The sequence below is a fragment of the Oncorhynchus mykiss genome, chromosome 13 (genome assembly GCF_013265735.2).
Source record: "Oncorhynchus mykiss isolate Arlee chromosome 13, USDA_OmykA_1.1, whole genome shotgun sequence".
In the NCBI taxonomy this organism is placed as follows: domain Eukaryota; kingdom Metazoa; phylum Chordata; class Actinopteri; order Salmoniformes; family Salmonidae; genus Oncorhynchus; species Oncorhynchus mykiss.
The window spans coordinates 41,772,658-41,785,767 of NC_048577.1; the positions used below are offsets into that span (position 1 = coordinate 41,772,658).

The 13,110-nt window shown below is 43.5% G+C and overlaps 2 protein-coding genes across 4 annotated transcripts in view; one reads left to right on the forward strand and one right to left on the reverse strand.

Annotated features, from left to right (window-relative positions):
* The first annotated feature begins 798 nt into the window (after nt 1-798).
* LOC110486395 (cytochrome c oxidase assembly factor 3 homolog, mitochondrial) lies at nt 799-4,356 on the forward strand. Its single transcript, XM_021557956.2, has 2 exons — nt 799-1,032; nt 3,843-4,356. The coding sequence occupies exons 1-2, from the start codon at nt 861-863 to the stop codon at nt 3,947-3,949; spliced, it is 279 nt and encodes a 92-aa protein (XP_021413631.1). The 5' UTR covers nt 799-860; the 3' UTR covers nt 3,950-4,356.
* Nucleotides 4,357-5,691: 1,335 nt separating this feature from the next.
* LOC110486396 (serine/threonine-protein kinase WNK4) overlaps nt 5,692-13,110 on the reverse strand; it is a 79,278-nt gene continuing 71,859 nt past the window's right edge. For 2 of the 3 annotated variants that reach the window (XM_036941126.1, XM_036941125.1), the window contains exons 14-19: nt 12,204-12,335; nt 10,171-11,060; nt 9,857-9,950; nt 8,808-9,399; nt 7,891-8,096; nt 5,692-7,493 (exon numbers count right to left, since the gene is read on the reverse strand). In XM_036941126.1, coding sequence (XP_036797021.1) covers nt 7,384-7,493; nt 7,891-8,096; nt 8,808-9,399; nt 9,857-9,950; nt 10,171-11,060; nt 12,204-12,335 — 2,024 coding nt within the window. In that variant the 3' untranslated portion in view covers nt 5,692-7,383. Of the gene's footprint in view, nt 7,494-7,709; nt 7,805-7,890; nt 8,097-8,807; nt 9,400-9,856; nt 9,951-10,170; nt 11,061-12,203; nt 12,336-13,110 lie in introns of all 3 variants that reach the window. The other variant, XM_021557957.2, reaches the window with a different exon arrangement.

A 13,110-nucleotide genomic window follows, 5' to 3' on the forward strand; every position in this document is an offset into this window, starting at 1 on the left:
AGCCATCCTTCTTGTTTCCCACCAGTTAGCTTTCATTGTGTTACACACACACACACACACACACACACACACACACACACACACACACACACACACACACACACACACACACACACACACACACACACACACACACACACGTTGGTTAAAGCAAGATGCCAGACCACTAAGTGCCTTAGCCCATTCATACTACATACACTGTGCGGTGCTGTTCTGTGCTGGTGCATCTTCTGCATTATTTAACCACCTCAACTGGAATCCTACCTGTCTGTCATCTGTGCCCTTACCAGCACACAGGAACGAACACATTTTTATTTATTTATTTCACCTTTATTTAACCAGGTAGGCAAGTTGAGAACAAGTTCTCACATGAAGTAAAAACCTAAAGAATACACAGTCCACCAAGTCCTCACTTGCAATTATTTATTTTACCTTGAAAATGATTGAGGATGAATTAAATTGACAACATGATGACAATAATCACGATGCAAATCATTACCCAAAGGTTTTGAAAGTATTTGCAAAGCATTTCACTACACCCATAATAAAATCTGCTAAACATGTGTATGTGACCAATAAAATCTGATTTGATTTTGAAGACAAAGTTTAGATAGAATAATATAATTTTAATGAACTGTGAATGGCTGGAGTGAAGTATACTTTCCACTAATTGGTGATCTGCGCAGCGCGACTGCAATAAAAACGTACTGGAACGCAGCCAGAATGTGTGGGTTTTGTAGGCTACTCCAAAACGTTAGAGGGCGGAAATGCACCAGTTGTTGGGCTGTCCAGTACAGTCACAAACCAAAGAACGTAAAAAAAACGTACGTCACTTCTATCAGACACATAACAACACTGAAATGGCGGCTGAAGGAGTTGGAGAGGTCGCCTCAAAGGAGCAACTTACAGCGGCACAGAAGCAACTTCTCAGGAAAAGACAAGATCTCGACTATTGGAAGAAAAACGCGCTAAAAATACGTAGTCGCAACCGCATAACTGGACTAGCTATCGGGGCGTTTGTCATCGGCATGTGTATCCTTCCATCTAGGGTGTCTTACGTATATCAATCGGACCATTGACGTTACTACTGTTCCAGCTGGATGATAGCGGTTATTACTTAGGTAGTGTAAAGCGTAGCACAGATGTCAAACATTTACTTGACAATACTTCCTCAATTTCCTGACTTGAAAGACAACACATGTCTTCTAAATTTCCTTGGCAAATTGCAAGTGGGTTGTTTAAGCAAGGTGTGGTATATGGTCAATATACCACGGCAAAGGTGCCTGGACACAGCCCTTAGCCGTGGTATATTGGCCATATATCACAAACCCTTATTGCTATTATAAACTGGTTACCAACGTAATTAGAGCAGTAAAAATACATGTTCTGTCATACCTGTCTGATATACCACGGCTGTCAGCCAATCAGAATATGCTCTGTTATTATGCCAATTTTTGTTCTCCATGAAGTTAAGCAAAAAGGTGTACACTACCATCTTGTCTATTTCAAATCTTCTCATTGATGGTCCTTGCAATCTGGATTCCCTGGGATGTCACCACCCCCCATTGAAGTTAATGTAAAGGGTAGGGACATCCTAAGGACCCAAGTTAGCACTAACGCTCATTGACCGAGACAGGTGAGTGTCAGAGAGGAAGAGGTGAAGCAAGATGGATAACTGCCCAAATCTTCTCCAGCTGGTGGTGTTTTCCTTTTTTTCTGCTGACTACCTGAGGAGTTTTTGTATGGAGGTCAATATGTGTCAAATTTGGTTAACAAAAAATTTAGTGGCATATTTGCTACATTTGGCTCATTGAATAAAGGTTTGGTAAAGAATAGGTTGGTACGAGTGTACTGATATAAGGAGGACATGACATCCCAGCAACTTAGATTAAAAACACTATCGGAGTTGTACCTGTTGCTCACTTGCATATGCCCACCTGATTTGCCGCCTCCTGCCTGCCTTTAATTTTTTTAAGACATTTATTTTAATTGTTAGAGCGGCCACTGAGCATCTGGTCAATATATTGCAGGGGTGCGACTTTCACTTGGGAAGGGGGCACATACTGAAATTGCATTTTTGTCCCCCCCAGTTTTATCATTGAAATGTGATACAGAACAAAGCAATGGTGTACTTTAGGACCATGCGCCCGTGCGGTTGGGTAGGCTGTTTGTCCCCCCCACTTCTAAAACCAAAGTTAGGACCCTGATATAGGGCATTTGGGGTGGACACCCAGCTGTCTCAATCAATGAGAAGATTTGAAATAGACAAGATGACAGCATACACATTGTTGGATTACTTAATGGAGAAAAAACAATTATTTTATCAATTCTAACAAACCACCTGCAACTAGCCATTGACGTTTAGAAGACATGCGCTGTCTTCCAAGTCAGGAATTGAGGAAGTATCGGAAAGTAGGTTGGTAGAAAAATGGACTTTAAATTGACATTGTTTATTGGTAGTACAGGTGCACCCGATTTAAAGTTAGGATCATAACATTTAGAAGCACCAGAATGTTTTTTTCTATTGATTGAGATTTAGCCTATATTGTACCTATATTAATTTCTAGCTACTTCTGAGCCTTTATAAATTATAAAGATTTGTTGTTATAAAAAGCTAAAATGTTGATACAAAAACCTGTCATTGAAATTAGTCATTTGTGGAATATTAGGTTTCTACATTGTGTGAAAGTACTACCTCGAGGTACATTTAGTGGTGGTAAAAGTACCCAATTGTCATACTTGAGTAAAAGTTTTTAAAAATGACTGAAAGTCACCCAGTAAAATATACTTCAGTAAAAATTTAAAGGTATTGGGTTTTAAATATACTTAAGTATCAAAGTAAATGTAATTGCTCAAATGTACTTAAGTATCAAAAGTATAAATAATTTCAGATTCCTTATATTAAATTCTTTAAAAAAAAAAATGTACAGATAGCTAGGGGCACACTCCTACACTTAGACAATTTACAAATGAAGCATTTGTGTTTAGTGAGTCTGCTAGATCAGAGGCAGTAGAGGTGACCAGAGATGTTCTCTTGGTAAGTGTGTGAATTGGAATAAGCATTCAAAATTTAACAAGTACTTTAGCGTGTCATGGAAAATGTATGGAGTATAAAGTACAAGTTGTCAAAAAATATAAATAGTAAAGTACAGATACCAAAAAAAAAAACGTAAGTAAAAATACTTTAAAGTACTTTACACCACTGGGTACATTATTGAAAATTATACACTGTAAGAGCGAACTGGTTTAGGAATGTATAGTCAATTCATGACATTTGCAATCTATGACATTTGTCTGTAGTAATGGTGCAGTCATGACAGTAAGGAATCTACGCCCACTTATCTCTAGGGCACTTATACAACGGTACAGCCAAGCTTAATCATTACAACAATTATTGTCTGTGTGATTGTTTCTCTAGGTGCACGGTGCTCCCGAAATAAAATGGCAGGTCGCACAACAAAATATTTAGGAGCATATGCAGCCAAAATGGTTGCACTTTATAGCCCTGGTCAAAAATGATCTGGTCTATGCTTTACATGATCTAAGTAACGCCTTTCAGCCATTTGGAACAGTGGTAATGGTCTGACTAGGCAATAGTTTTCATAGCTAATAACTAGCTAGCTGCTAATGTTAACATGTCATGGTCACCAAATTGGTTCCTAGCTAGTTTGTTTGTGTGTGTGTCTTATCATTTTTCACTGCTCTAAAAGGATCCACAGCACTCAATATGGTGCTGTAATGAAAACCACAACTCTCAGAAATATCCTGAAATGCTCTTTGAGAGGAAAAAGGCAAAGGTTACTCCTGCCGGTTTTGTGACCTTAACCATTTCTTGTCTTCAGTCAGCTACACTATCCTCTCAGTGAAGCAGGAGAGGATCATGGAGGACATTGATAACGAGGCAAAGATCAATTACATCAGAGGCCCCAGGACCGGGACCAACTCTTAGGGATGTTCCCAGCTCCCTCACCTGCACAGGAGCTGAGCTCACACTGGACTGGACTGTCAATCTGCCATAAGCAACTGTGCCCAAAATATACACACTTGTTTTTGAAAGGTGGAGGCTCCCATCAATTTGTTATTTCAATATGCATTGTAGAGATAGATGTAACCATGCACATGCTCTAGACCTGGATACCCTGCAAACTGGTTTCTGAATATAATATAACTTATATAATAAGAGGTTGTTTAAGAATATTACATGGTTTGTGTCTTGTGCAACTAATTGGCCTCGTAATATAGGAGAAAGCTTACGTGTTGGGCTATTCCATGATATTCGGATGTTGTTATAGAATGAAATAAAACGTAAAGCTGCAATCAGATGATTAGTGTGTAATAAATGATTCACTTACTTGACGGTGTATCAGTTTTGAGTTTTCAAAGTCAATGCCTGATGATTTTGGACATCAACGTACAGGGAAAGAACTCAAAACAGTGCATGATGTTGAATAGTCATTTTATTAGCAATATTTACAAATATGATTTAGGAAACAATCACGCTTGGAAGGTTTAAAAAAAGTATGGTAAAGGCACAGAATCTGCATGGCAGTATGTTTTCTAGAAACATGATTGACAACAAAATAGAGTTCATTGTATATTTACTGTTGATGTCTTGATTTAGAAGAACACAATCTGAGTAATATATTTCATGTGTTCTACTACAATCGTTCCCCATGTGCATACTTTAAGGCAAATAGCTCAGAATTCTTCACAGCTTCAGGTCTTTGTCATGAATCAAATAATTACCAACACTAAATGCGTAGGCACGCATACCGATTTAAAATATATAACTATACATCTTTACCCCGCTATTATTTATAGGGACGCAATTCAATACTAATAGTGAACGACCCCTATGGAAAGTGCATTGTATCAATCCATAGATTAAGAAGATAAAATACATTTTTAAAGCATAAGCGTCCACTCTATGCTTAAAAAAAAATCAAGGCTGATAAGTGACACCCAGTATCTTTACTACTAGGCCATAGAGAGTGAGTAACAAATGAACAACATGTAGTATATTATAAGACCTGGAGTGTTTGTATACTGAACAAAAATATAAACGCAACATACAACAATTTCAAAGATTTTACTGGTTTACAGTTCATATAAGGAAATCAGCAATTAAAAATAAATTCATTAGACCCTAATCTATGGATTTCATATGACAGGGAATACAGATGTGCATCTGTTGGTCACATATACCTTAACAAAAAATGGGCCTCACGATCTCGTCACGGTATTTCTGTGCATTCAAATTGCCATCGATAAAATGCAATTGTGTTCGTTGCCTGCCCATACCATAACCCAACCTCTACCATGGGACACTCTGTTCACAACGTTGTAATCAGCAAACCACTCATCCCACAACGCCATACACGTGGAAGGTGGTTGTGAGGCCGGTTGGATGTACTGCCAAATTCTCTGAAACGAAGTTGGAGTCGGTTTATGGCAGAGAAATTAACGATCAATTCTCTGGCAACAGGTCTGGTGGACATTCTTGCAGTCAGCATGCTAATTGCACGTGCCCTCAAAACTTGAGACATCTGTGGCATTGTGTTGTGTGACATAACTGCACATTTTAGAATTACCTTTCATTGTTCCCAGCACAAGGTGCACCTGTGTAATGACCATGCTGTTTAATCAGCTTCTTGATATGCCACACCTGTCAGGTGGATGGATTATCTTGGCAAAGGAGAAATGCTCACTAACCGGGATGTAAACAAATGTCATTTTAGAGAAACAAGCTTTTTGTACATATGGAGCATTTCTGGGATTTTTTACTTCAGCTCATGAAACCAACACTTTACATGTTGCGTTTATATTTTTGTTCAGTGTAAGTTCAGTAAAGTGACATTTAGTTTTTCATGCACCATGTGTGATTTGTGTTGCTTCATGAACATTTGTTTACACCAAATACAGCTCTGATGTTTTGCTGATACTTGCAGGCAGCTTGGATTGACTCTTATTTAGGTGTACTTGATTTAGTTCACCCGGCACGCCAAGTAAGCGGAGCTGCAAAATGGAAAACTGCTGACCTGACTTGCCGGTCAATACATTAGATGCATATTTGTTCATCCCATTCCTTACGCAATATTGCAAACCCTTCAAATACCAACTTGAAACAATATAACAAACCCTACAAAGGCACTGTTTTGAAGGCAATGATTACATCTCATCCTGCTAAAGCTATTTTATCTCTTGATTCATAACATCTGGACAGTAAAACACTGTCTAGCCAGGGCTGGATTTGATCCATATCGCCGAAGTATCGCAGATGACCCACATAAAAATGTTACGTTTTTTTTCAGATTGAGCAGACATATGCAGCGTTTACCGTGAATGCAGTCTCCACGACCGCAGGAACATTGCCTTTAGTTGTCAATTTCAACATTAAGCAGATCTTCAGCACTTCGGATTGAATAGGGTCACATTGTATTAAGAGGAGTTCCTGCTTGCAGCAGTTGGATGATGAGGTGCAGGAGAGAGCAGGGCTTCTGGGACGTGTGTTTTCCAGGGATAGCACAGGCAGCAACCGCATAAGAGCACACGCAGAAACACACAATTAGCCTTCTTATGCTCACTTTCCATTTGACCTGACGCTACACACAGCTATATAAGCTTAGCATCCTTAAGATGGGGAGGGTGACATCCTTGGATTGGTGTCACAATACTAACTCATGGTATTGCACATGGACCAGATGGCAGATAGGATGCTTTGGTGCTCTGACAATGGGATCCTTATCCATCGTCGTTAGGAGGAGTGTTTAGTGATGTGGATGACCATGGCCTTTTCTCATTTGGGAAAAAGTCCGTCCTCCAACCTCTCCTTCGTCCTCTCTCCTCCGTGACTCAGAAACTCATAAGTGGTCAAGGCGAACAGAAGAGTGTTATTCCTCCTTGTTAGCCATCTTTCATAGATGATAGTCATGTGTCTCCTACCTGAGTCCTTCACGGAAGAACTTATAAATCTGCCACACCCCCTTTGAATCAGCTTTTGTTTTGTTGATGGAGAAAAGCATGCACATGTTTACAAACAATATGCTACTTATAGTCTATAAAATGTGTTGAACAACTAACTTCATTTGTTTTTATCACTCTACAAATTTATTTTGGGATCCACCCCTGTAAACGTAATTTGCCTGAGTGGAGAAAAAGTTTAATTTCTTACAAGCCCATTTTCGTCCTCGTTCACTCTCCTTGCTACCTCTCATCAATGACCTTTTTCAAAAGGAGACGAGAGAGGACAGAGGAAAGAGGACGCAGGAGTTGGGCAAATCCAATTCAGAAAAGGCCCATGTCTTCTGTTCATTCGGTTTCCCCATCCCAAGGCTCAGGCTGGGAGCTATCTGTTCAGCACTGGGCTGGGCAACGTATTGGTCATCATTGGGCTCCCTCTCTTCCTGGTTGGTGGTTGGGAGGGGAGGCGGCTGGCCACAGTATTACCAGCCCCAACCCCCAGTTCTCCGGATCACACAGGGAGACACATCTCACTAGTAGGAGAGAGGTTAGAGGTCAGAGGGCGTAGTGTGTTCACCAAGTAACCAAGCAGGTTAACAAAGAAAAACCAAGGTGACTACGCTAACATATTATTTTCATCACTGCACAGGTTTTTAGAACGATTACACCTGTCAAAATGTTCTATGTTATTGTTCAGACTAACAAGGTCAGGGTTCAGGGATCATGGGTCAGACAGGGTGCTTGCTCACCATCCGGTTGTAGTCGGGGGCAAAGGTCACCCCTTTACTGGACCTCTCCTGAGAGCCACTGCTGCTGCCACTGACTGAGTTTTTACGCATGATCCCTGTGTTTGTAAGACATGGAGGGAATAGCTAAGTCATAACAAACTCCCAACCAGACAGCAACATAACTACTACAAGACAAACTGACCTGCAGGGGGCAGTATATCCAGTCTCTGCAGGCTGTTCCTACGCAAGCCGGGGTAGTTGCCGCTCTTGGAGAGGCGCCTCTGGCGGTTGTTGAGCATGGCAGCAGGGGACACGATGCCAGGGGGAGGCACCTTTCCCATCCGCTCATACAGCGCCTCAATCTCCCTCTTCTGAGTGAGCTGGAGGGCCTGCACCTCTGACAGGTGCCTGAGAGAGAGGAAGGGAGGAAGGACAGAGAGGGGGAGGGGAGAAGAAGAAAGAGGAGGAGGGAATACAAGAGAGAGTGAATGGGACAGGGAAAGAGTTTCTGGAGAAGATGGTCAAGGTCAGGGGCAAGAAGAGTTTTATTAAGTTAGCTTGAATTGGTGTTTGTGTTTTCACAGTCAGGTCGTGAATTTGGAAGATCATTTTGGTTTAATGACCATTTGGAGTTGTCAAACCAAGTTCTAAGAATGTTCAAAACCTTATGTCATGCTCTAATGATGACAGTGGAGACTGGTGGGAGGAGCTATAGGAGGACAGGCTCATCGTAATAACTGGAATGGAATAAATGGAAAGGTATCAAACATATGGAAACTGCATGTTTGACTCCGTTCCATTGATTCCATTTCAACCATTACAATGAGCCCATCCTCCTCCACCAGCCTCCACTGAATGACGATGCGTATGACCTTATTACACATGTTGATGTCAACAGTTCTTAGAAGTATTTTTAATTCAACTAGAGTGATAAAGACACACTTCTATTTCCTATCAACAGTGTGGCCATAACTCGTTTGTTTTGTTTTGGAGGACTGGGGAGGAACCGGTGACCTTGATTGGTGGAATAACGTTTTCTACTTTGAATGTGTGTTTGTTCACAACCTCAGAGACTTAACTTCAAAAACAGAAATGGTGCGCCTCCTCTCCTCCACTCACCTGTCCCTGAGTTCCTGTAGCTCCTCGCACATATCCTCGTTCTCGCTCTCTGTCTCGTCACTGCTGACATACGAGGCGCTGCGCGTGTAGCTCATCCAGGGCTGGTTCAGGTTGCTCCCACTGAACTGGAGGCTCCCCGCTGTACCCTCCCACAGGCTCAGGCTCAGCCTCCGACCCCCCCTTCTCCTCAGCTCCTCCTCCTCATCCTCCTCCTTCTCCTTGTCTGGCTCCTTGTCTGGCTCCTTGTCTGGCTCCTCCTCACTCTCCTGCTGGTCCTCCTGCTCTGTCTGCTTAGGGCCTCCAGGCAAGGACTGGGCGATGTCTAGGTTACACAGGGGCCCACTGGGGGATCGCTGGGGAGGGGACACGGTTAAGGTGCTAACGCTGCTTTCTGATTCGCCCCCCTGCTCCTCGGTGCTGGTATCAGATTCACTGTCCCGGGAGGAAGGGCTGGTGCTAACGGTGACTGTGGGCGGGGTTTGGTGTTGTGGGTGGGTTTGGGGAGGATCCTGGGCGGGGCTAGCGGAGGCTGCAGGGATCTCTCTGCTGGGTGTGACTTGGAATCGGCCCACGGTAACTGTAGGCTTTTTCTCTGTTGGAGGGAGAGCGAGAGAGAGAGAGAGAGAGAGAAGAGAGCAAGGGGAGAGCGAGAGTTATGTCACGTTACGTAATTGACACCCATTATAATGGTGTTTGGAAAGAGTCATTGACATCAAGCCAGCCTACTCATCTACACAACAAAGTATTTCTCAAAGTTCATACTACAGGTTGGGCACTTGGGGGGCAGACTTAACTGTACAATGATTTAAGTCATGTTGCTTGAGAGAGTACCTTGGGGTCATACAAGTACACAGTAAAAAGTGAATTGATAAATTAATGATCCACAGTATCGTATATTAAGTTGCCATGGACACAGCAGGTGCAAAAATACAATGTGTTTTTTCCTGACATATCGGCTGCCTTGGAAACAGACAGTGTTTTAAAAATGTAGATTAATTAAAAATGAATTGACGTGATTGACTATTATTAGCTCGAGAGAGAGAGCTTACCCTCAGAGATAGGTGACAGTCTGTTTTTGGCAGCGTTTGCTCCCGACTCTGACACCACCAGGGGTGAAGAGGTTCTTAGCTTGGGTGAAGACACCTGCAGGGTAAAATAACAACATTCTTTAAGCTTTACCAGCTCAGTACTTTTATAATACACTGTGCCAGAACATGTTACAGGCACGTGTAATCTAGACAACACTGTAGAGGAACAGGTTTGAGGTTTTAAAGGTAAGGCAACACAGGTTGAAGCAAATTCATATCCCAGAGTATACACTTCATCTACATGTATATAAGCACATATTTATTAAGTGACTTACTGTGCTCTGTGGGCTGGCTGGAGCTGAGGAGGAGGGGGAGCTGGTGATAGAGGTGGAGGCTGAGCTGTCTGTCTGCTCCTGGAACCCCACCCTGGGCCCCAGCTGGCAATACATCTGGGGACTCACCCTGGATCCTGGAGGAGAGAGGCTGGAGCCAGCTTGCCTGAAAGCAGTCCCATCCACTAGCCCGCCAGGCTGGGGTAACCCTGGGGCTACGTTGGCTTTCAACAGGCCCTGTTGGTGCAGAGCCTGGGTGTCTGCATACTGCTGGCACATGTCCAGATACTGGCCTGCTGTTATCTGGCCCTGGGGTGGATAGGGGCCCTCCCCTGGCATCAGCTGGGGAGGGCCAAACATGGAGGGGTGGTAGGAGCCAGACTGGGCTGGGTTCAGACCGCTGGGCATGGAGGTGGGGGGCATGAAGGACTGGGCCACGCTCATGGCCAGGGACAACACGTTGGCCAGGGAAAAGAGGGGCTGGTTGTGGCTGTTGGGGGGCCACATGCCTGGGTTCTGCTGCTGTTGGGCTGGAGGGGTGGGCTGGGGGGTACTGCCCACTACCTCACCCTTCAGAGGTAATGTTTCACCCCCCTGCTGCTGCCTTGGGGTGGCCGGCCTGGCAGGGGAGGAGGAAGGGGATGGGGAAGAGGAGGAGAGGTTGGAGTTGCTTAGGACCCGGTGGAGGGTCTCGGGGGTGAGGGTGGCGCTGGCGGGCTTTGAGGAGGTCTGGGTGAAAGGGAAGGGGAAGTGGGTGTTGGGGACATAGGGGGGCTTGGGGTACTGCTGGGGCAGGGGAAGCAGCTGATTGAGGGGCATCACGGGGGGCACGGCCTCAGGGTGGGAATACTGGGGGTAATGGGAAGCAGGCGGGTGGAAGGTCTGGGAAGAACCTGGAAGACGCATAAGGAATATTGGGGTTAGACTCATAAGTAGGGAAACAATCTGACTTATGACTGGTTGAATGGGTTCCATCCACAAACAGAATAAAGACCTGTTCTAAAGAGTTTATGTTATGTAGACATCATTCCCTTCTGCCTAGCACCACATATAAAGTAACCAATCAGTTATTTACAACATAAATCATAACTGGACCACCTGAGGAAAGACCTACTTTCACTCAGATACAGATACAGTGACACAGTATTGGTTACATTCACTTTTCTTCTCACAAATGTAGATACTTCCTTCCTTTTTCAATCTTACCAATGGATAGAGATATCATTTCACAGCACGACTTCAGCTCAGTTAAGCACAGGTTCCCATGAAATCAAGGCATGTCAGTCAAAAGGAAATTTGACACCGCCCAGAGTGTCAAAAGTAATTACAGACCACAAAAATAAACAAAAGCTAAAACGTGTCAATGATGAATGGATTATGTAACTCACTAAACTCCTCTTTCACATTGCAGCTGCATATAAACCTCGCACCTGTTAAAACAGACTGAATGGCAACTCAGTAGATTTGAGACAGTGGGAAAATCCCCACTGTATCGGCCAGTAAACATTCTGAGAGAGCAACTGGAGGGGGGGGGGGGGGGGAGACAGAGAATAAGAGAGGGTAACTGAGAGGAGGAGGTGACACACAGTGCTGATAGCACTCTGCTCTACAGCAAACCTGAACACTAGAGGTGAGTGGGTGTGTCTGAGTGGGGATACCAGTTGTTCGAATAACCTTATGCCCATATATGCCCATATAGAGTATCACATGTTCTGTCTCCAATTGCCAGAAGGCCTATTGTTTCTAATGGAAATCTTCTTTCCTTCTTCTTCTGCCTATCTCACTGCCCGATTGGCAATATCAAAGTATATCAACACCGCTACTCAGACTACTACTGTAATAAGCATTGAAAGTCTAAGACTCAAAGTCTGATGTCCGAGGAGGAAAAAACAGTTACTTTTTTGTTATTGTAACATCCCAAACAGACGTGGCAGTTTCACTTATTAAGGATTCCAGCTATAAATGAAAGGTTTTTGTTTCTGTGGTTGATGGTGAGCAGCCAGACAGTTTTTCTGGGGTTGGAGTGTGGTACGTACTTGACGTGGTCTGGAAGGACTGAGAGCGGAGGGGGCGAACAGAAGGGACTGCCTTTGGGTCGATGTAGAAGTCTCCAACAGGTGCCACAGGAGACGAGCCTCGGAGCTGAGCAACGCTGCCTTCAGCAAAGTCTGGCCCAGAGAGACAAATAAACCCTTAGTGATTACAGTGATTACAGGCAGTGATTACAACTGTGAGTCTTCATGGGGAAGTCTCATAATTGCTTTGCACATGTAAACAGTATAGCTTCTGTCCCTCTCCTTGCCCCTACCTGGGCTCGAACCAGGGACACTCTGCACACATCAACAACTGACACCCACGAAGCATCGTTACCCATCGCTCCACAAAAGCCGCGGGGGGGGGAACAACTACTTCAAGGTCTCAGAGCGAGTGATGTCACCGATTGAAACGCTATTAGCGCGCACCCCACTAACTAGCTAGCCATTTCACATCGGTTACACACACATGGATTGTGAAATATTTGCCAATTATTATTTCAAAATTCTTCAAGCTCTGTCAAGGGTGTTGGGGATCATGGCTAGACAGCAATGTTCAAGTCTTTGTATAGATTTTCAAGCAGATTTAAGTCAAAACTGTAACTTGGCCACTTCATTTTTCATCCATCTTTGCCGATGTCAAGCATACCCATACCATGATGCAGCCACCACCATACTTGAAAATAAGGAGGCAGTTACTCAGTGATGTGTTGGATTTGCCCCAAACATAAGGCTTTGCATTTAGGCCAAAACTTGTAGTCCTTTGCTGTGTTTTTTTTTTTTTTGCAGTATTACTTTAGTGCCTCGTTGCATACATCTGCATGTTTTGGAATATTTGTATTCTGTATATTTGTATTCTTCTTTACACGCTGTCATTTAGGTCATTATTGTAGAGTCACTACAATGTTGT

Excerpts from the sequence above, each read along its gene's own strand:
- LOC110486395 (XM_021557956.2), top strand. The coding sequence starts at position 861 with ATGGCGGCTGAAGGAGTTGGAGAGGTCGCCTCAAAGGAGCAACTTACA. Across the intron at positions 1,033-3,842 it reads GGCGTTTGTCATCGGCATGT|TCAGCTACACTATCCTCTCA; the intron begins GTATCCTTCCAT and ends TCTTGTCTTCAG.